This window comes from Caretta caretta, chromosome 17 (genome assembly GCF_965140235.1).
Source record: "Caretta caretta isolate rCarCar2 chromosome 17, rCarCar1.hap1, whole genome shotgun sequence".
Lineage (NCBI taxonomy): Eukaryota > Metazoa > Chordata > Testudines > Cheloniidae > Caretta > Caretta caretta.
Genome location: NC_134222.1, coordinates 18,017,127 through 18,041,347, shown reverse-complemented (window position 1 = coordinate 18,041,347; position 24,221 = coordinate 18,017,127). Strand labels below are relative to the sequence as shown.

Genomic DNA, 24,221 nt, shown 5'->3' with positions numbered 1-24,221 from the left:
AGGCATGTGCTTAAATGCTGTGCTGGATCCGAGCCAGAGTTCTCAGTATCTTGCAAGGTTGAGCCCTCGTTGAGAATCAATGCACAACAGAACGTCAGCAAAAAAGGTCTCCAGCGGCTTCTCGGCAGCTACCCTCTCTTTTAACCACCCTGTGCCCTCCCCCCCAAAACCTCAAGGAAGCTGTCAGAAAACTACTCTCTGTGCTTTTTAGCCCCCCCCCTTCAATAGATGAGCTTAATGCTGTTTCCATTTTTGTCACCGATTTCCAGCTTCCTCCCCCATCACATGGCAACATTTTCATGTTGCTGGCTCCTGAGAGAAGCAATGGGAGCGACAGGACTGCTAATGAAGTATAATTGCCATCTGCTAGCGGTAGAAAGGTTGCTTCAAAAGAGTGGCACAGCCCCCCTCGTGGCAGCAGCTGATTACAATGGCTTTTTCTCAGTTGTGCAGACTCAAAAGAGAGTTTTCCCTCTTCCCCAAGGGACAATTGTTGTCCTGATCGCCAGTAACACCTTCCTTGTCTCTCATCCTGTCACCATTAACCTGCAAGAGATGGCAGCCCAAAAAAAGGTGGTAAAGGGAAATAAAATGCATGGAGTCTCCCTGCCGACTTAGCTCTCCTTATCCCTCTTCCTTGTATTCTGAATTACAGGCCCATTCCAAGTGCAATTAAAGTCAATGGAAAGGCGCCCAGTGACTTCCTTGGGAGTTGGACCTGGCCCTAAATCAAGTATGGGAGGAGAGTTTGGAAAGAGGAACTTCTGGATTTGTCTACACTGCAAAATGAAGGTCTGATTGATTAACTACTGTTACCCGTGCTAGCTAGATTAAAGCTAACCTGGGTATGCCTACCTGTGCTACCATCAGACCTTCACTTTGCAGTGTACACATAGCTTCAAAGGTTAAACCCGCCTTTCACGTCTTGTACCATTTGTTCTGTTTAGCTCCAAAGCAGAAGTAATAGGTCCTGGAGAGTATTAGGGATCAATCCTGCCTTGAAATAAATGGAAATTGAGGGTGCTCAGTACTTTGTAATATTACACCCTTAGGACCCAATCCGATGCCCACTGAAATCAATGAGGGTATTTCTACCGATCTCTAATTAAGGGCCTGATCCAAAGCCAAATGAAGCCACTGGAAAGACTATCATTGTCTTCAGTAGTTGCTAAGGGTGGGATTTTCAAAGGTGCTTACCACTGTCTCAACTCTCATTCCACTGAAGTCAGTGGGAGTTTTACCAGTTGCTTCAGTTGGAGTAGAGCGAGGCCAGTGCCAAACACCCTAAACTACCACAACATGCTACACAACACAATGGACTCTGCTCAGGAAAAGGCCACCCTTCAACTGGCGTGGACAGTGAACAGCTTTTCCTCCTCTACTTGATGAGGCCTAAAACCATCACCCCACCAGGACGATAACATTAACAACCACCACTCTGCCACAGGGCGCAGTGACACATGAATATGCCAAGATATTTTAAAACTGTATCGCGACCCTGCATCGTTGGGTTTTTTTTGGTTGAGCCAAGATTCCAGCCCATGTTTCTACCTGGCAGCTGGTACTCTGGAAGGCATTTTCCGCCATTACCTCTCCTCATTTGGAGCAGTAAATTCTAAGGATGATCTCATTTTACTCTGTGATGGTCATCAATTGTTTGCTGCAATAACAACTATCATGTCACACTGAAAATTGTGCATCACATGCACATCAGACTGCATCTATGCTACAGCATGCAGAGGTTCTCACTTGCATTGGCCACTGTCAGAAGACAGGATACTGGGCTAGATGGACCATTGGTCTGACCCAGTCTGGACGTTCTTATGTTGGAGGACCCAGCAAAAAGAAAAGCAGAGCCCACATCAGAATCTAAAGAACTGAAAGTGAGTGCTGGGACCCAGGAGAAACAAAGCAAAGCAGCTCGTAAGGCAGGATGGTCTTGTGGCTAAGGCACTGGATTACGATACAGACTTGTGTTCAGTTGCTCATTGTGATAGAGATTCTCTGTCTGATCTTGACTGCTTCATCTCTCGCTGAGGCAGGGGCATTCAAAACCATGGTTAGTAAGACTTCCCTTCTCCCATCCTGGACATGTCTTGCATATTAAGATTGTACGCGCTTCAGGATCTGCTGTAAACTGTATCTCTCCCAAAGATATGGATAATGTAATGTGTGGAGGTGGAAAAGCTCCTGCATTTACAAAATGTTGTGTCTCAAATAACTGGGGGGAAGGAGAATTCAATATGATTGGCATAAGGTTAGACACTGGTGAATAAACGAGTGAAAGGAAGTCTAAGGAAATGTACCCTATACATAGACATGACAGAAGAAGGTGTAAGGTGGAAGTTACTTTAACTTACACTATCTAAAAACTTCTTCTGGCCACTTGACACGTAAGTTACACCAAGTCAGACTCCCTTCACCAGATTCTGAAAGCAGTTATGCCAGTGTAAATCTGCAGTGACTACAAAATCTATAGAGTATCTGCACATTTACAGTGGTGTAACTGCAATCGGAATCTGTCTCCTTCACACCCACTTAGTGATGTACAACTGGCACCATCTTACACATCGTCCTCTGCATTTCACCCAGGGAGTTAGTGAATGAGTCCTCCTGCATTCAGAAGCTGGCTCTCCATCTGATGAGAACTGCAAACACCTAAACATTCTATTCCCTAAAGTCCCCTGCGGGCTACTTACCCCTTGCGCAGAAGGTCAAACACTGAAAGAAAAGGGGAAAAAAAAGCAACCATGGGTAAGAGGGAAGGAATCCAATTTAGTGCAGACACACATTTCTAGCATATTTGCCTATAAAATGAACACTGTCCCAGAACAATCTTAATCAATTTATCCCACCCAACAAGGCTACAAGGCGATGCAAAATTAAAAGAGCTTGTTACTTTAGCAGAGACAAATATAACTACCCAGGCCAGCTCCAACTGGGAGACAACAGATACCAATTTACTAACCCTACTTCCATTCTCTTGGCTTCCAGACCCTCTTGATTTGATTTTCCCTTCTTGAATAACAGCATTGGTTCTTGTACCACTGTAATATTATCAATAGCAAAACATGATACGGTATGAATGTGTATCCTCACTATTAATGTATTAAATTGGCAGGATAGCTACGTAACTATCATCAGATAAAATGGATGCAATTGTATGAGTTTGAAACATGCTCTAGTTTGTACAACTCTGAGTGTTCTCCTTTTTATCATGGGTGAAAGCGTGGCTTTGCTGAGTAAGCAGCAGCACATTCTTGCACTGCTCCAGAAACAGCCTGGGAACCAGCCTGCGACTCAGAGTCCCAATCTGCATCCAAGTTCCCCACCCTGATATGGGTGAGGAGGAGAGACAGGGAATAACCTGTACCAGCCTTATAGATTACTTCCCCCTCCCCACAAACAGTGGTGCACTTATGCTGTATGGCATATGGGGGAGGGGGCGTTGGATCCAGGAGTCTGCTCCCTCCCCATCCCATCTGTCCACACCCTAGTCACTTATCTCAGCCCTATTCCTAGTGCAGATTACTTCCTCTGCTGCAGATGCACTGGAAGGCACACTGGGGCCTTGGCTCTGTCCCCCTGTGCAGAAGAAGGAACACTAGCAGCCCTGTGAACAGTGAAGCAGATAGTCCTTCTGTGGGGGAGGGATAGATGGGCCACAGCCTGGTACCATCTGGTACTTGTTTTTCTTTCATAAAACCAAACCTTTGGAGGTTCAATTAATAAAATACAAATAAAAAAATATGGAATAATTAAAAAAACGGTTAACCTACCTTTCTGTAACTGCTATTCTTCAAGCTGTGTTGCACATGTCCACCTCTGTAGGTGTGTGTGCCTTGTGCACAGTGGTCAGAGAACTTTTTCCCCTCACTGGTTCCGGTCAGGGTGGCTTGAGCACCCTCTGATGCCATGAGCCACTGAATGCCGGTATAAGAGGGCAGATCTGCTCCGACCCTGCTCAGTTCCTTCTTACTGGACAGGCTCCGATAGAGAGCGGAATGAGGGTAGATTGTAGAATAGATATGTGCAACACATCTCGAAGAACAACAAAAACAATTCAGTGCTGTGATTGAAATAAGAGTAAAAACAACGAGGAGTCCTTGTGGCACCTTAGAAACTAACAAATTTATTTGGGCATAAGCTTTTTATTTATGCCCAAATAAATTTGTTAGTCTCTAAAGTGCCACAAGGACTCCTCGTTGTTTTTGCTGCTACAGACTAACACGGCTACCACTCTGAAACCCGAAATAAGAGTGTTTGTCAAACCCCAGTTAAATTAATGAGCTGCCATGTACTATCTCTTTAAAGAAGCAATGAACTTAGCAACTTTGCTCAGTTTCAATGAGAGGGCTGGACACTGCAGGGAGATGTATCCCAGAAATTCGGAAGCTGGGATTCACTGTCTATTACCTTTTAGGCAAAGTCTGGACTGGCAAAGTTTGCTGGCAAGGCTGACAAGCTGGTATGTCAGGGAGCTATCATACAGCTTAGGAGTAGCAAAACTCTCACTTGCTGAGGTTGAAACAGGTAACACAGTAACTCACAATTCTGGAAACCTCAGCAGATTGTCACATTGGTAGATGGTTTTGGGGAAATTCAGGACTGGGAGCATTTTGGAATCACTTTGCAAAAAGTAACTGGGTGATAGAAAGCAGGGTGTGGCCTGCTTGCTTCTCAGAGGGCTGTTGGTGTCAGGCTGTGAGCAACAGCAGCACAGCATTTAAGACACCCAGAGTTGCAGGGCAAGTAACACAACCCAGTACTGGTCTGAGTTGAACCCCCAAACATCACAATGCTGTAGCCCGGGAGGCACAGAAACGTGACATGACTTGCCAAAGCTCACCCAGCAGCCTAGCAGCAGAGCTGGGAATAGAATCCAGGTCTCCTGAGTCCCAGTCCAGAGGACTACTCTGCCTTCCTTCCCCAAGCTGATGGAAACATTCCTTTTTAGCCACTCTATGGAGCTCAGTTACCCAATACCTCAGATCAGAAAATTAAGATGTCAGCGTGAAACTTGATAAAGTTATTTAAAAATTTTTATAGTGATTAGAGCAGGACTCCTGTGTTCTATCTATGGCTCTGCCACTACCTCACTCTGTGAACTTAGGTCAGTCACTTAAATCTCTCTCTGCCTCAATATATGAAGGTGTAAACAGGTGTAACACCAACTCACTGGGGTCTGCTGAGCAAAAACAGGGCTTAGGCTGGGAATTGGGTTGTAGCCTAAAGTCCAAAGCAGCTATCACTGCTCCATAATAGCATAGGGTTCCCCAGCAATGCAATTCCACCATTACAGGTTTCAGAGTAGCAGACGTGTTAATATATATCCACAAAAAGAAAAGGAGTACTTGGGGCACCTTAGAGACTAACAAATTTGTTAGTCTCTAAGGTGCCCCAAGTACTCCTTTTCTTATTCCACCATTAGACACCCTTGTGTCAGATGTGTAGGCTCAGCTAGGCAGTAGGGTCCCATACCGTTAGGGAGTGATCTGCCAAAACCAAGGAGACCTTTCCCTCACAAGTAGTTAAACAAGATACTGCAACACTAGCAAAATCCCAATGCAAACTCTTATCTGTAAAGTGAGACCGCTCTGTTTACAGCAAAAAGAAAAGGAGTACTTGTGGCACCTTAGAGACTAACCAATTTATTTGAGCATGAGCTTTCGTGAGCTACAGCTCACTTCATCGGATGCATACCGTGGAAACTGCTCATGCTCAAATAAATTGGTTAGTCTCTAAGGTGCCACAAGTACTCCTTTTCTTTTTGCAAAGACAGACTAACACGGCTGTTACTCTTAAATCTGTTTACAGCAAACACCTATTTGCTACCATACAGCAGTGATATTCAAACAGCTCAAGGTGCAACTATAACATGCTGCAATATACTAAGGCCAATTCGTCTTTCTTTGCAGGTTTAGGAACAAGCTGCTTTTGGCAGCATTTCATAATTCTACCATTTCCTCTATCTCAGCTTCTCAGTTTTCTTAGCCCTGCTTTCTTAGCACCAAGCTCTGCATGGTGTACATGGATGCAAGAAATCCTACTTCTAAACTAAACTATAAACAAGCCAATGTGCTTAAGTCTCAGTAGCTCACTCTGTCCTGCACCTTCTCTTGTTTTCTTTTGTACTTGATTGTCTACAGTACATTTTAGAAGGAAAGCCTGCCTGGGATTTCTAATCATCCTGCTGGGAATTGCTATCAATGGTGACACCATGCAGCTGAAAGCCTAATGTCAGACAGCCTGAGCTCGAGAGGTGTTGAGCATTTACCATGTCCTCTGACTTCAACAGGAATTACAGATACACAGCCAGATTCTCAGCTTTGCCAAGCTTATTCTTTGTAAAGCAGAGAGGGGTGGTTACAGCTCCCTGTTCTCTGCAGGCCCTTGTCCCAGGTTAGAGCAGCCTAGTAGCTGCTCTGAGTTCCCTGAGCATTACAAAGGAAGCAGTGTGTGGATGAAAATCAGCCCCACTCAGGATCAGACCTACATCTTCAGACAGCATCACTGAGACATGCAGATGGAACGGTAAGGCTTGCACACCTTGCAGGGTGCTGCTACACCTTGGCTTGGTTTTAATGGCACATGAAAAAATTGCTTTTCACAATGTTCTCAGATGTACCTACTAGTACCAATGAAGTGTCCCTTACTGTCCCACTCGAGTACTCCTGGCCCAGTCTATGAACCCTTTGATCACACCGCTGAGCTACTGCTCACATAAGCTATTCCAGGGGTTAAAGAGAGGGTGACACTGGAGATAGTTATGCAGGTGGTTATGCCCTTAGTTTGCTCACCCATTCGCTGATGACCATTCACTGCTCAGACTCAGTGGGTCTACTCATGTGAGTAACTGCTCTCCAGTATGAGTAAGGGGTTGACACTATCATTACTGCTATCACCGTGACTGTGACCCAGCAGCACATCTTTTTCCTCTGCTGCTTTTTGAATTGCACTGACTTTCGTGCAACCAAAAGGAATCTAACACACAGGCCCCTCCCAACTGCCACATCTTTGATGTCTCTCGACCAACAGTGTGGGCTTCGGCTGAATCTGCTCTTGAAAGGGAAACTGACCTTTCAAAGGAAAGCAGCTTCATTTCCCCACCCCCACCCCGTCCACTTTTTTAATAGATTCAGAGCTAGGCAGATCCCCCTTTCCAGGCAGCTGCAAAAGCCTCCTTTACTATTTCATGAGGCATATCCTTGTAGATACTGTGGCTGACTCTTCACAGGAGTGTTAGGGGAGACAGGACAGAAGGGAATTCCCCCCACTCCTTGTGCGCATGCATGAGGTAGACATGATCTCAGTCTTTGCACGTCACACTAGACTCCCCAGAGAGAAGAGGTGCCATCCACTTCTCCCACCCTTCTACTCTGGCTGGATGAATTAGAGCCAGGGTGAGTGTGTGCGGGAAGCACAAACGATACCCGTTCAGTGTCAGTGGATGCAGCAGCTCTTGCTCTGTGCAGCTCTCCTAAGATGCAAGGCCTCCTGAACCTGACCCCTTAGGAGACTTTAACGTTTCATAGGTACCAACTCTATCTGCTGTGGTCTGTATAAGTCTCCTAGTTATGATCTCTCCTGGAAATGTACATTAAACGCCTCAGTGAGAATAAGCAAATATGGCTCTATTAACATACAGGGAGGTACATACCCATGTACAGATTGTCCTCTGCAGAATCATCCAGTACCTAAAATGGATATCACAGAGGCAAGGGAAGGGAAACAGAGAGGGAGACATCTTTAATCCAATAATACTCTATAATTACCCATATTTCATGTTGTGCTGGAGGGTGTTAAACTCACAGGGCACCTGGATTTGAAATTTAATGGAGTAATATGCGATTCGTGACTTTAAATATACATCTATCTCCCCTGCCTCTATCTTGCATTTGCGTGCGCGCACACACTTCTTACCAGTTTTTAGTAGGGATAGACTCAAGCATCCCTAAACCTGGGAGATTTAGCTACAGATCTGCACACTGCAATCTGACCTCTTTCTGATGCTCTGCAGACTAGCCTTAAAATAACAAGACTTGCACCCTTGAACTATGCTAAGAACAACCACTGTACACACCAAGGGTCCCGCTCATGCATGACATACAGTCACATAAGCCTGGTTAGCAGACAAAGTGTATGCAAGAAAGGCTGCTATGCATTTGTCTCCATGTAACCTACATGCAAAAATCAGGCTGGTCTTACAGTCTAAGGAAAGGATATCATGCTAGCATGCTAGGAAGTTTCTCAGTTTGGGTCCTGACCTCCTGGACTGTCAGCAGCTGGGACTATCACCCTGTCGCAATCTCGTCTGTCCACCTATGCACATTATTTACTAGCTCAGAAAGGAGTTGCATCCAGACTTCTCTAAACGCAGTGTGGGCCACTGGAGGGGCAAGAATAGGTCTCACTGGGCATGTGCTGCAATGTCTTGACACCAACAGAGCTAAGCAGTGGCCCTGCATAAGTGTCATCACACTGGATTCAGGGTTCACCAAACTTTGCAGCTAAACCTTGACTTGAACCCAAATATCTCTGTGGATGCCCATCTTTTACACTGAGTAGGCACTGATATTCACTGGTATATTTCCCTTCTTACCACATTGCCAGGATCAGAATGGGCATACAGGAGTTGTTATGGGGTCAGAGATCCTATTCAAAGACTCCAGTGCTACAGAGCAACTGCTAGCAGTTAGAAACTTACTGCACTGAGGAGGTTTTTGAAGGATAGAGAGAAATTTTCTTTAGTTTATTCTGGAAAATCTGGGGAACTAAAGAAAACAAATTCCATGCACTCTTATGCCTACTAGAGACAGTACATACAAATGAAGATGCTATTTGCCCATATCAGACAAATATTGATTAACAGGGCACTAAGGTCCATCACCACATAGGCACTCTCTCTCTCCCCCGGCCCCCTGCCACACACACGCATAGGGCTTGTCTACATACAGCATCCATAAGTCCATCAGTTAAACTGATTTAGTTAAACTGGAGCAAAAGGCTGAGATGACACTAATTTTGGTTTAAACTAGGTCTATTTTGGATAGCTTATGTTGATTAGGCACAGGTTTAAGCTAAACCAAAGTAAGCTAGTCTTAGACTGAATAAAAGAATGACTACACAGGAGCCTGCACTAGTTTCGTTAAACCAGTGCAAGTTTGTGTGTAGGCAAGGCTTACCTTTTCTTTCTCTCGCTCTAAAACACACAGTTGCTTAAGGAGCTTCTACTTATCAACTTTGACCTTGATCAAGCAAGCCCTCCACATACACAGCCCCATTGTGTGGAGTGTGGCCAGAATCAGGTCCTTAATTTATAAACATAGGTTGCCATTTTCAAAGCCATCTAGGGGATTTTGCTTCCTGATCCCCATTAACTTAAAAAAACCAAACTTGAATGTAGCCATCTGCACAGTCTGACCTGAATAACAGCACCTCTTCCCTCCCAACCCGCTTTGGCATACACACCTCGATTAGCTTCACAATGTTGACATGATCCAGTTTCTTTAAGATGGCTATTTCTTGATAAACTCTATCCAGCGGTGCCATTGATTTTGGCTGCCCATCAGAAGTTGCTCTGGATCCTCTAGGGGGAGGTCGACCTGCAACAGCAACAACAAAAACTGGGCTTTACCCCTGCTTGGCAGCACATGATACATCACAGTGAATGGCTGTATAACATGGGGGCTTTGAATGGGTGCAGGACCTAAAAATATATGACCAGCCAGACACAGATGTAAGAGCGCAGGGGTTGAATGACCTCACAGAGATGACACACTGACCTACTGAACGTTCTCCGCATGAGTCAATGCCTGACTTTTATTTTCTCGTATAAAGTCAACTTGAAATTTAGTGCCAGTGAAAAGACTCAGATTGACTGTTCTGGGGATTGGAAATCAGTCAGCCACAGAACAGGTACAACATGGGCATCGGCACTGCCCCATCAACGTTCCTACATTCTGCTCTGAAAGGACATCCAGCAGGTCCCAAGCTTGGCTGGGTCAACTCATCCCGTTATCTTTCTAAGGCAGATGAATTGAGCTCTGTGTGCTTCACTGTGTGCAGGTGAAGCCTTAAAACTAAAATTCTTCATGAACATTAAGGAGACGATGGGATGTTTTCATAGAGGGATTTGCCACAATTTATCTGCCCCCAACTACTGTGATACTTAGTTGATGCTTTCCACCCCAGAGACAGCTGCACTCTCTCTCATTTGTAAATAGGTTTAGGATCGTTCAGGATAAATGCATTATTCTATTATAATCACGATCCCACCGAAAAAAATCATACCACAAGCTATGATGCAGATAAGTAGTTAGGCAGAAGGCAATGCTCATGCTAGTCTGGTTTTTCTATTGTTACAGAAAGTTCCAATTTCCATGTCCTGTTCTATTTCCAAAACAATTACAAAGACCTGGCAAGTGAAGCCATCCACCAATAAAAGAGCTTTAAGATGCAATCATTAGGCCTCTCACTAGTTTGAATGAATTATTGCAAGAGAAACTGCCAAATTACTCAAAAGGAAAATGTGGTTCTTGATGATCAAATTTCACAAGGGTACATGGCACTTTGCAATGAGCCTGATCATAGAAGGAATTGAGAGTGCTTAGCAGATAGTAGGATCAAGCCCAACGTTTTCAAAAGATTAAATTTAAAACATGTCATTTCACATGAAGGAATGAATAAAAGCCTAAGTTTCCAGAGCAAGAAGACAAGCCAGGCAGGATACTGCTTGTATTGATGTGTTAGGCAAAAGGTCTCATTATAAGAAACTACTTGAGCTAGTGGAATGGACCAGCAGAGAAAGGACAAGCCGTTAGTCAGCAAGTTTTTCTCCTCAAGGTTTGATTCTTAGATTTTAGGTTGCCTGAATTACAGCAAGAAAAACAAACTAGAAAAACAGATAAACCCAACGTGGGTTACAACCCAGGCCAGTGTGCAGAACCCTTTTCCATTCACAAGGCCAGAGTTTCAAAAGTGCTCAGCACACTGTGTGAAAATCTGGCCATCGGTGTCAGAATCGGAACTGCCAGGTGTTGAGATCTAGTGAAAATCTGGCTCCAACTATGGATACTGAACACTTGACAATCTGGTCCCAAGGCTAGAATTTTCAGAAGGGCTCAGTGTCCACAGTCAGGGCCAGGTTTTCAAAAGCGCTCAGCACGTTGGGTGCCACGTGCTTTTGAAAATCTAGCCCTAGGTGACTTGCACACTCTTTGAGAACCTTTCTGAGCCTTTAGTCTCCACCTCCACATTCTGTGCTGGACCACTGAGGGACACTCAAGAAGGAGAGTTAACTTCCTGATGGCTGGGAAACAAGCAGGGGTGGCTCTGGATCACATCACAAATTCAAAATGGCTTCTCCTTACAGGTTGAGTATAGTGTCTTGTTTTTGTGCACGCAAAAGAGTTGTGCCTGAAAGCGTATTCAGATAATCTGCTGAAAGATACAGTAGAGGCACAACAAGAAAAGGGGCTTCTATATGCCACACAAGCATAGAGGCCAGTGTTTTACCATCAGGGAGCAAGACAGTCTGGGGACAGGGGGCACAAAGGAGCAATGAGGTGGGGAATTGTGTTTTGGATGATAGCTTGTGTCTGTCCTTATTATAGATGATCCAGTATGCCTATCCTCACAAACCACCCAAGCAGCTTTGAAATCTGTATGCCTTACTCAGGCAAAATTCCAGTGAAGTCACTGGAAATTTTGCCTGAGAGAGGATAGCTGGTAAGGCCTGCAGGGTTTGTCTGTAACCTTTAAAAGCATGACACCTACGTGGAAATCCATACTGTTTCAGTAGCTTCTTTTTGGAGAGGACTTTCATAGCCTGAGGGAAGAAAAAAAAAAGTGTTAAAACAGAGCAAAGCTGGGAGTTACACTCACTCTATCTTTGCAATATCACTCATCACTCTATCTTTGCAATTCAGTTCATCTACTGGTCTGGGACTCCAGTTTTCAGACCTTTATCCAAGGGAGAGAGAGATTAATTAGTGACAGACACCTTCAAAATATTTAAGATCTAAGAAAGAATGAATTATTTTCCTTTAGGTACATAAAAAGGCCAACTTTACCCATTTTTTTACAAAGCAAAAATAAATCTGATTAATTTATCTTAATCAGATAAGTAACAAGGGGGCCTGATTTTCAGATACTCTGTGTGACACAGAGACCCCTTGGTAAACAGTCTCCTGCTCTTTGCAAACATCTCTCATCTCATACACGAGAAACTCACTACAACACACATGCCGTGTAGGATATTCATCCCTAAAAAGTAACATGTAAGGTAACTACAGAAAGCTCATAACTTGTCACAATTCATAATCACTGAGAGACATATGTGCAGGTGATATTTACAGAATAATGTATTTATACTGAAAATTTGCTTTATGGATTGGGAGTAGAAATTAGTCATCAGGAGATAATATGTCTCAGTGATGGCCCATTAGGGCAAAGGGGAGTTGTCACCCTGCCCTGTTTGGCTGGTGATGCCAGCAAGGCTCAATTGTTTAGCCTTGTGTAATACAACGACTTTCCACAGGAAACCATCAGAGGCAATGACAAACAATCAGAACTACTTAAAGATAAAAAAAGACACTTTATAACAAGACAAATAAATTGGTTAGTCTCTAAGGTGCCACAAGTACTCCTTTTCTTTTTGCGAATACAGACCAACACGGCTGCTACTCTGAAACATATAACAAGACAGGTGTTTGTCCTATCTGTGAATAGACACCAAAGGCTGTTTTCAGTATAGCACAGAGGAGAAAGAAGCACTCTGCATCCATTCACTGAGGAAAACCTTCGTGGAGTGGGGATTCTTGAGATCCTGACTCCAGCCAACTCTGCAACAGACTGAACTTTGAGGGAAAAAATCTAATTCATTGGACAGTGACTCTTGATAAGTAGAGAACCAGGTTCGTATTTTATGTGTTTGTTTTGTGTTGTGGCCATTTGTTTCCACCACTCTCTCTCATTTCCAGTTAAATCTTTATTCTTTCTTAATTAACCCTACTTTGGTTTTATTATAAATGCCCATAAATTCTGTGTGTCTTACAGAAGTGCTGGCTTCAGGTAAAACTGGGTACACAGCTCCTTTGGGGGCAGAAGATCTGGAATTCCTGTGAGTAGCCAATGTCAAGGGCTGGATATCACCAGGGAACAATTCAGAGGGACTCAGAGCTTGGGTGCATCTATTATTAAACTGCCAGGCAAAGTTAGGGCAGGCGTAGTCCAGAGGAGAGTGCTTGAAGGGCTGGTGGTATCAGGGAGCTGACACCCAGTTACCACTAGAAAGACTCCCTCTTGCTGGATGAATGGGGTAACAAGGTGGCTCACAGTCCTGGGTAGCCCAAGAGCTGTCACATTCTGTTCCTGTGGTTTGAGCAGGGACTGAGGAGGGAAGGTGACTTTAAGCTACCTTTTTGCTCCCCATATTCTGGGGCCTACTCAGCTACTGGGGGAAGTGAGAGCAACCTTAGAGTACTTTCACTAACGCTTGGCTTCCTACAGCTGCCACTGACTCTGGGAAACCAAATAACTGGGATGTGTATATGTGTATATTTGCCCTCACCCTATGCCAGGAGCTGGGAGCAAGAACAGCACAGAGCCCTTTGGCTGGGGAAGCCCTTTGCACAGGCAGTATTCTCACAAGGCCATTTCTGCCCCCTTTACGCTGCCATAGTTGCATAAAGGGATCTTAGTGTAACTGAGAACCAGGCCCAAGATCTCCAGGTTAGATATTTCCAGGATTCCTGTCACTGTGGTATCACAGATTGAGGGGCACAGCGATCTGTGGGGTAGCATAGGAATTGCAGGGTACAATGGATAAGAGAACACAAAAGGAAGCATAGATTTAAATAAGCTAGCCACTTGGTGACACTCTTCCATCCCTCTACATTCTCATATTCCAGTATCATACAGTTGTTTGGAACCAATACGTAGTTGATGTGAGATGGTGGACATCAGAGTAATTTTTCTGCCGTCCAAATGGCATTAGGCATGATGGCAAAAGACAACCTGAATATAATAAATCAAATCTCTGAGACTCCATGCATACTGCCGTGTTAAATAACCTTCTCGCAGCCACTCCAATGATCCCTGAAGACTTCACAGATAAATATTTCATGAGAAACCAGCTCATATGACCATCTGCTCAGGGAAATATCCTGCACTAGTGAGGCTTTTTCAGAATGAGTAGTTTACTTCTATTAATCAAACCTCCATATCTGTAATCCACAGTGGAGTAACCCCAGTGAAATATAATCACCCAGGGGCTCAATGCAAGGAGACTTTATTACACATTACCTCATACTAGTTATCTCTGCTGGTGAGGATACAGCTACCAACCAGAAACCCCATCCATCCTTTCAGTGTCTCTTATACAGTTTAAGGGCCAGATTCAGATCTCATTTATATCAGTGGATAGCTGGACTAACTCCAATGAAATCTGAATTTATGCTGGTGTAACTGAGCAGAGACTCTGGCCCTCAATTCCATTTCATAACTACAATGGCACACATTGAAAATAGTAGTATCAGGAGATGGAGACAAGACAGTTCTAGTCATTCACCTACACATTGCCCTGTCTAATCTTGGTTCCAACTGGTTGGCTGAATTATTCTGTGGTCTGTGTGAAATGAAAAGGAGTACTTGTGGCACCTTAGAGACTAACCAATTTATTTGAGCATAAGCTTTCGTGAGCTACAGCTTCACGAAAGCTTATGCTCAAATAAATTGGTTAGTCTCTTAAGGTGCCACAAGTACTCCTTTTCTTTTTGCGAATACAGACTAACACGGCTGTTACTCTGAAACCTGTGTGAAATGAGTTTCTGATGTCCACAACCCAAAAACCACCTCCACAATCCGCACTTTGAAAGAAGGCCCAGGACAGGAGGGTTCTCAGTGTATTATAAACACACTCCACTTTTATTTCTCCCCCCTGCACCCAAATAACAGTGACAAGCAATCTTAAATCAATGAGTTTTAGGTGCCTAGATGCTTTTGAAGATTTCACTGGGCACATAAATACCTTTAAGGATCCAGCCCTAAGTGACTTGCCCATGAACACACGAAGTCTGTGGCAGAGCAAGGAACTAAACCTGAGTCTTCCAAGTCCGAGGGTAGTGTCCTAATCACTGTACCATCCTTCCTCCCTGTCATAGGATTAAGGATACAGCAACTTTTAGATGCCAGTAAAGCAGTGCTCTCACATTTAATGGGGGAAGCAAGTAGTAGTAACCCAGTCATCTCAACTGTTCATAACTCACCTGAAAGGAACTACATGGCCACTGTATGGATACTGTAATGTAGTTAAGGTTGTATGAGGCCTATAAAAAAACAAAACAGGAGTACTTGGGGCACCTTAGAAACTAACAAATTTATTAGAGCATAAGCTTTTGTGGGCTACAGCCCACTTCATCGGATACACTGAATGGAACATATAGTAAGAAGATAGATATATATATATATACACACACACACATACAAAGAAGGTGGAATTTGCCATACAAACTGTAAGAGGCTAATTAATTAAGATGAGCTATTATCTTTATTCAAGTGACACCATCATAGGACCTAATCACATTAGCCACGCCATCAGGGGCTCGTTCACCTGCACATCTACCAATGTGATATATGCCATCATGTGCCAGCAATGCCCCTCTGCCATGTACATTGGCCAAACCAGACAGTCTCTATGCAAAAGAATAAATGGACACAAATCTGATATCAGGAATCATAACGCTCAAAAACTGGTAGGAGAACACTTCAACCTCTCTGGCCACTCAGTAAAAGACTTTAGGGTGGCAATTCTGCAACAGAAAAGCTTCAAAAACAGACTCCAACGAGAAACTGCTGAGCTTCAATTAATATGCAAACTAGATACCATTAACTTGGGCTTGAATAGAGACTGGGAGTGGCTGGGTCATTACACATATTGAATCTATTTCCCCATGTTAAGTATCCTCACACCTTCTTGTCAACTGTCTAAATGGGCCATCTTGATTATCACTACAAAAGTGTTTTTTTCTTTCCTGCTGATTAATTAATTAGACTCTTACAGTTTGTATGAAGAAAAGGAGTACTTGTGGCACCTTAGAGACTAACCAATTTATTTGAGCATGAGCTTTCGTGAGCAACAGCTCACTTCATCGGATGCATACCGTGGAAACTGCAGCAGACATTATATACACACAGAGATCATGAAACAATACCTCCTCCCACCCCACTGTCCTGCTGGTAATAGCTTATCTAAAGTGATCATCAAGTTGGGCCATTTCCAGCACAAATCCAGGTTTTCTCACCAACCTGGATTTGTGCTGGAAATGGCCCAACTTGATGATCACTTTAGATAAGCTATTACCAGCAGGACAGTGGGGTGGGAGGAGGTATTGTTTCATGATCTCTGTGTGTATATATAATGTCTGCTGTAGTTTTCACTGAATGCATCCGATGAAGTGAGCTGTAGCTCACGAAAGCTCATGCTCAAATAAATTGGTTAGTCTCTAAGGTGCCACAAGTCCTCCTGTTGTTTTTTTTTGCGGATACAAACTAACATGTCTGCTACTCTGAAACCTGTGAAGCCTATGACAGCATTCGGACTTGCTTCCTATATTGCAGCTGTGGCTACACCAGCTTTTTGTCGACTGGTGACTCCCCAACCCTTGGGAACTCCCCATCTGCAGAACTCTGGTTGCTTTCTAGCCCCTTTGTGCCATCAGAGCAGTGCAAAGAGGTTGGATCATAATCCATCCCACTGTTTTCTAAATCCTCATGTGGGATGAACAGCAAAATTTCTTACGGAACAAGCAGGAGTCATTTAATTACCACAAAGAATAGAGGCATGAATAAACAGTATCAAAGTCCAGTTTTCACTACAGTGAAAGTTGGAGAGGCAAATCCTAGCTGTGCATAACAGCAGAGATACTATGGGGATTTAGCAAGTCTCTCTTCCTTCCAGGCTCAAGCAGAGCTGTCACCAAGGCAATGCATTCGTGAAACAACCAACCCATTTCCACTCTCAAGCAAAGCTAATTATCCAAACAATGCCTTTCAGACACAGAATTCTCTCAGAATCTTGTGGGTGGATTTTTCCTTAGTACTGACAAGTGCCTCAATAGCTTCTTCAAAAACAAATGGTGCAGGTAGTTTTCTCTATCTATGCCCCTGCGCCCAATTCCTGTCGCTTTCTGATTTCATGAGAATGTGGTTCATGGCGTGTGTTCTTGGGAGGCAGCATGGGGATCATGTTACAATTTCTCTGATTAATGGAAACCTCTGTACAATATTTAAGCCTACTACTTTCTTCATAGCATTACTGCAGTCCGAGTGTATTGAGGAGCATAATCAAAAGGGCTAAACTGCTTTAGGGGAATAACCCAACAAAAGAGGATTTTGGTATCTTTGAGATGAAAGATCAGGAGGAGTTCTGTAACTCAGAAGTTCTGGTGATCTGATCTGATGCCGACTCTATAGCTCAGATCCTGCTTTCAGTAAAGCCAGTAACAAAATTTCCATTATTTCAGATGGGGGCAATAAGCAGCATTGGGCCTTGTAAGTGGACTTGCCATCTGCACATTGCAATGCATTGAGACAGCTGAGGACTTCAATTACTGTATACCCAAGCTCACTCTATAGAGGTTCAGCTGTATAGAAGATACATTGGATTGATGTTTGTCCAGCACTTTGGATATGGAAAGTGATACACATTCAAAGCATTATTATTATCAATAATCTTATACCATTGTTGGATTAAATGTCCCATTGGGAAAGCAGAAAAGAATCACTGTCTATTTCCAATAAGCCCCCCATCTATTCTTTACCCTTATCTCCCATGTTTCAGAATGACATCCCAATGAAAAGGGACTACAAACCCTCTTTTGCTGAATAAGGGAAAGCCATTAGTGCCTGCATATCATGCTATTCAGATGCTGACAATAAATCTGTCATCACTAATCCCAAGCACTGTTTATCATATAATCATCTAAACAGTTTACATCCGATCATTCCATCCTTCTTGATCGCTGAACGAGTTGCATGCGTAACGTGTGACTGAGCGATGGCATCTATGTCCCTGGAACCTGGATTGCTACCCATCCCTCCCTATTTTTTGGTGTGATTTTTAATGGAGGATTTATGGCTGCATCTGGAAAAGTTTCATGACGAAACTCAATCGTTATCATCTCCATCAAGAAGCTGCAGGAAAAAAATGGAATGGGATCATTTTTGTCCAAAAGTGGAACGGCAATTGTCCTTCTCAATAACTTTGTGCTACAAACTGTTTCAGAGCTTAAAAACGGGAAAAAGACATGGCCCGAGGCTTCTCAGGCTCAAATTTCATCAGCAAAATTACTCCAGACTAGACCTCCACAGGGACATATGTTGTTTCTGCTTTGTATTTTTTGCCTTTTAAGGTGCTTGGCCTTTTTTCTAATCACTGTTAATGCATCTACTGCAAATTATAACACTGAAATATTTACAGCTGTAAGGGTTCCTAGGCATAGTTTTGCAAACGCTGGTGTAATGGCTCCAACCAGAGCTTAGCAGCAGGGACTGAACTCAGATGACAGGTTTCAGAGTAGCAGCCGTGTTAGTCTGTATTCGCAAAAAGAAAAGGAGGACTTGTGGCACCTCAGAGACTAACCAATTTATTTGAGCATAAGCTTTTGTGAGCTACAGCTCACTTCATCGGATGCATAGATGAACTCAGATGGTAGAGGCCTGTGCTTTAGCAGGCTAAGCCCAACAAAGTCAATGGGATTCTTTCCATTTTTCTACCTTTCCTTTAATAGAAGGTCAAAATCAGAAAAAAATAAACTCCTGCTTGCACATGGGATGATCACTGATTTCTTACTAAAAGGGATAGGCCTAATTTGAGGCCTGATCCAAAATCCATTAACATAGTTATTCTTTCTACTGACTTTCACAAGAATTGAGTCAGGTTATTGGTGCTTAAAAGTTCTGCAGTAATCAACACAGAATGCACATTGTCCCGTTCTTCAGCAACTATCATGTAAATGATCATACACTGCGATTTTGCACTGTGTAGGATTTTGTAACGTGAATAAAACACTGAGTCTTAAAAATAAGTTTTATCCTGTTTATAGGTATATACTTTTTTTTGCACAATCATTCTCTGTTTCCTTTAAACTAGGTGGCAACACTTCCTTGTACTGAAATAGAATGTGTGAGGTTCGGCTACATACCATATAGAATTCCAGGCCACTCAAATGCTAATTTTCTCCAATTATTTATTGTCACTTTTCAACATGAAGACAAAAAGAGAAATTGCAATGTTGGTTTTGGAAAACAAAGAATAAAAAAGCCCCCTCTCCCAATTGCCATGATCAGAATTGCTCCTGGTAATTGCCGGTGCTACACATTTGCATTAGATCTCCCCTTTGACCGCCTGACAACTCTTGTCAAAGTGTATTGGTGTAACACGGTTTCAGACAGCAGCGATAAGTGAAACAACATGCAATTTATCTTGGTATTAAAAGCTGCATGTCAGTCAAACACACAGGGAAATGTGAGGAGCAATGCAACCATTAGCTAATTACACAATTCTCTACCATTTCTCTTAAGCTTTTAAAAAAAATCTGTCAAATTCCAGGGTATTTCAACACCTCGGGAAACTGGAAGCCTCCCCATCACAATTCGTAACACGGCAGAATACCGACACTGATGCCCACAGGATGATCAGCCAACAAAATTCCAGAGTTTTACACAGTAGTGAGGGAATGCCCCCTTTATGGCTGCACCAGAAAAAAGAATGACGTGTGAAGGCAATGGAGTAAAAATCTAGCATTATTACTCTTCTGCTGCAGCAATCTGTCCTTGTCTTATAAAGTGTTGGGTCAATTGTGTAGCAAGCCCCTCCACCATGGGTTGTAAAATAGCAGACATTCAATGCAGTCAGATATTTTTCTTTTTGCTATTGCCCGAGGCGTTGAAAAACCCAGGCCTCCCCCTGCCACTGTTTTGGTGTATCCTTTGATTTGAGCATTGGTCGCAGGGATGAAATTTAATAGTGCAAAGTGTAAACTTAGAGATTAACAATAAGAATTTTTGCTATAAGCTGGAGACTTATCAGTTGGAAGCAACAGTGGAGAAGAAAGACCATCACCTGGGTGTACTGTTGGATCACAGGATGACTGCGAGCCGCCAATGTGATGCAGCCGTGAAAAAGACTAAGGCAGTCCTAGGATGCAACAGATGGGGTATTTCCAGGTGAGATAGGGAAGTGTTATTACCATCATACAAGGCACTGGTGAGACCTCATCTGGAACACTGTGTGCAGTTCTGGTCTCCCATGTTTAAGAAAGATTAATTCAACTTGGAACAGGTACAGAGAAGGGCTACTAGGACGATCAGAGGAATGGAAAACCTATCTTATAAGAGAAGACTCAAAGAGCTTGGCTTGTTTAGCCCAACCAAAATAAGGCTGAGAGGAGATATGCTCTCTCTCTATAAATACGAGAGAGGGATAAATACCACGGACGGAGAGGAGTTATTTAAGTTAACCGCCAATGTTGACACAAGAACAAATGGATATAAACTGGCCATCAACAAGTTTAGTTTTGAAATTAGATGAAGGTTTCTAACTATCAGAGGAGTCCAGTTCTGGAACAGTCTTTCAAGGGGAGCAGTGCGGGCAAAATAGTTCATGGAGGATAGGTCCATCGATGGCTATTAGCCAAGATGGGCATGGATGGTGTCCCTAGCTTCTGTTTGCCAGAAGCTGGGAATGGGCGACAGGGGATGGATCACTTGGTGATTACCTGTTCTGTTCATTCTCTCTTGGGCACCTGGCATTGGCCACTGTAGGAAGACAGGACACTGGGCTAGATGGATCTTTGGTCCGACCCAGTATGGCCCTTCTTATGTTCTTAAGTAAAAACCTAACTGGCTTCAAGGCTGAGCTTGATAAGTTTTTGGAGGGGATAGTATGATGAGACTGCTTACAATGGTAGATAGCTGCTGTGAGACTGCAAGTAGAAAATATGCCCAGTGGCCAGTGAGGGGGTACTATATGGAGAGGGCTCTGAATTACTACAGAGAGTTCTTTGCTGGTGTCTAGCTGTTGGGTCTTGCCGAAATGCTCAGGTTCTAACTAATCGCCACATTTGGGGTCAGGAAGGAATTTCCCCCGGGTCAGATTGGCAGAGACCCTGGGTTGGGGGTTTTTTTTGCCTTCCTCTGCACCATGGGTTATTTGCAGGTCTAAACTAGTGCAAATGGTGGATTCTCTGTAACTTGAAGTCTTTAAATCATGATTTGAGGATTTCAGTAACTCAGTCAGAGGTTATGGGTCTATTACAGAAGTGGGTGGGAGAGGTTCTGTGGCCTGTAATGTGCAGGTGATCAGACAGGATGATCATAATGGTCCCTTCTGGCCTTAAAGTCTATTGGGGATTTGGAGGATGGATCATTGTGGACCTCTACTCCTTCTTTGCACAAAGTCTGAGTAAATGGGTTTTGTATCTGAGGGTCTCTGCTGAGGTATCAGGGCTGAAATGGAATCTTCCTAGCAGTAGGTGGTACACTCTGGCTGCAGGTTTCAGAGTAGCAGCCGTGTTAGTCTGTATCCGCAAAAAGAAAAGGAGGACTTGTGGCACCTTAGAGACTAACAAATTTATTTGAGCATAAGCTTTCGTGAGCTACAGCTCACTTCATCGGATGTGTTCGCCTCTGAAGGTTTGTCTAGTTTAGAAAAAGAAATTGAGTTTAAGTGGTGTTTAGCAAATGTGTTCACTCACCCGGACCTTTTCCCTAATGAAGACATGTTAGCACATTTTACCCTGAATTAGCTGTTCACCAGCTAAACCAAAACAAAAGGTGTTAACGTGCATCTAACACAAGTGCAATGATCACAATACCATTAGGGTTAGATAATCCCAACCTACATTTGACCTCTTTTCCTAATCTACACAATCCCCCAGGTCCACTGAACCAGCCCTCTGTGTAGCACTGAGGACACTCAGTAAATAAAGTCGTGCCCAGGAAATAAAATTAAAATTCCTGCATTAATGGATCTGAAATGTTTAGTGTTTTGCTTCCCTCCATGTTACAGAGGCAGCCTCAGGTAGAAGGGGGAGGAGGGGATTCACAGAAAGGACTGTATTAGCACGTCACTCGGTGCCGCATACAGAACAATGTCTTGTGCAATATGCAGTTTCCACCCAAATCAGCACAATAGGGCAGAGTTTGTTAGGAGGCCAGAACAGAAAGAGGAACTAACGGGAACAGCAAACATTTCAATTAACGGGCTGAGTCAGTTGGAAAGTGAATGGCATGGAAACAACTGCGATCCCATCCAGTTGGATAGATTCAGGGTGTCTTTTCCAGATTTTGCATCATTTCTTCCTTCTATCATTTCAATATATTTCCTATGCAGTTTCACACTAGCTGGAAATATGATCGGCTAGGATAATCTTGGATAATGATGTTAACAGTCATGCTAAAAAAGCTGTTAGCTCAATAGCAAAACTGCAAGTCAGGAAAAAAAATATTTGAGCAACAGGGTGGCTGTTTGTGAAAGTTCCTTCTTATTACCGTGAAAATGAGAAACCAATTTGGAGAGCTTATTCCTCATCCCTGTACCCTACTTGTGCTGGGGGCTTGAGTGGTCCATAGGCCTTGACTTGCCTCTCTGAATGGGGGCAAGTTTCACACACAGAATGCAAATCACTACAGTTGTAGGGACAGTCAGACTTCCAGGTATCTCCAGGCACTGGCACAGGCTATTCTGTTTTAGATAGATTCTTATGTCATGCTCATCACCAGAATATCGGAACGCCTTCCAGAAGTGCAGTAAGCAATGTGACTAATAGCAGTTGCAGTCTGCTATTTATGAACTCTCCAATTTGACCCCTAAGGGGCAAATCCTCGTTTCAGGGTGAAATTCACTCTTGTGCAGAAGGCCATCAGAGGCCTATGCACCACTTAAGTACAACGTAAGCTCTCAAAACTGGATTTAAGTGGGACTTAAGTGGTCTGCACAGCCAAAGTACTTGGGGCCCTCCATGGAGAGTGAGTGGTGGGGAAGAACCGCTTCTTCCCAGACGATGAGCAGTGGAGGTGCTCTGTGGCTGCTACTCTAGCCTTGAAGCTTCCCCCACTCCATGGGGTGCGTGTTTCCCACACCACACTCAGACAAAGAAACTTCAGACCAGGAGGCCAGCCTTGTCTGGGGTTGCTCTATAGTATGGTGCTTCAGAATGTTGGCCAAGAAGCTGAGTGTGGATCTTCGATTTCAGAGAGATAGGGATGTGTTCAGATCCCAATCCTCACTAAAATTAGACTGAGGTTAGAATCATTAGAAGGGACCACAAGGGTCATCTAGTCTAACCCCCTGCCAAGATGCAGGATTTGTTGTGTCTAAACCATCCAAGACATATGGTTATCCAGTCTCCTTTTGAAAACCTCTAGTGAAGAAGCTTCCACAACTTCCCAAGGCAGTCTGTTCCATTTTACTGCTCTTACAGATAGGAAGTTTTTCCTGAGATTTAATCTAAATCTGTTATGCTACAGTTTGAACCCATTGTCTCTTGTCCTCCCCTCTGTGGTAAAAGAGAACAACTTTCCTCCCTCTTTTTTGTGGCAACCTTTCAAGTATCTGAATACCACTAATATATCCCCCCTTAACCCCCTCTTTTCCAACCTAAACATACCAGTTCCTTCAGCCTTTGCTTGTATGGCTTGCATTCCATCCCTTTGATCATCTTTGTCACTTGCCTCTGGATCCTTTGGAATTTCTCTACATACTTTCTATACGTTGGTGACCAAAACTGGACACAGTACACTAGCTGAGGCCTAATCAGCACTGAGTAGAGCGGTACTATCACGTCCCGTGACTTAAACCTAAAATTGCATTTACTTTTTTTGTAACAGCATCGCATTGCTGACTCACGTTGAAGCTGATATACACCACAACTCCAAGATCCTTCTCAGCAGTGCTTCTGCCAAGCCAGTTTTCCCCCATTCTGTATCTGTGCCTTTGTTTTTTCTTCCCTAAGTGCAGCACCTTACGTTTGTCTTTGTTGAATGTCATTTTATTGTCTACAGCCCAGTTCTTTAATTTATCACGAACCCTCTGAATTTCAGCTCTGTCCTCCATAGCACTGGCAACATCCCCTAGTTTTGTGTCATCTGCAGACTTCATCAGTGTGCTCTCTAGTCCTACATCCAGGTCATTAATAAAGATGTTAAACACCACTGGA

General features: G+C 43.5%; 1 protein-coding gene across 7 annotated transcripts in view; it reads right to left on the bottom strand.

Annotated features, from left to right (window-relative positions):
- Positions 1 to 24,221, bottom strand: part of CAMKK1 (calcium/calmodulin dependent protein kinase kinase 1) — a 203,850-nt gene that overhangs the window by 62,539 nt on the left and 117,090 nt on the right. For all 7 annotated transcript variants that reach the window (XM_048824468.2, XM_048824472.2, XM_048824473.2 and 4 more), the window contains exons 5-8: positions 11,779 to 11,830; positions 9,472 to 9,605; positions 7,661 to 7,697; positions 2,700 to 2,721 (exon numbers count right to left, since the gene is read on the bottom strand). In XM_048824468.2, the coding sequence (XP_048680425.1) occupies positions 2,700 to 2,721; positions 7,661 to 7,697; positions 9,472 to 9,605; positions 11,779 to 11,830 (245 nt within the window). The remainder of the gene's footprint in view (positions 1 to 2,699; positions 2,722 to 7,660; positions 7,698 to 9,471; positions 9,606 to 11,778; positions 11,831 to 24,221) is intronic.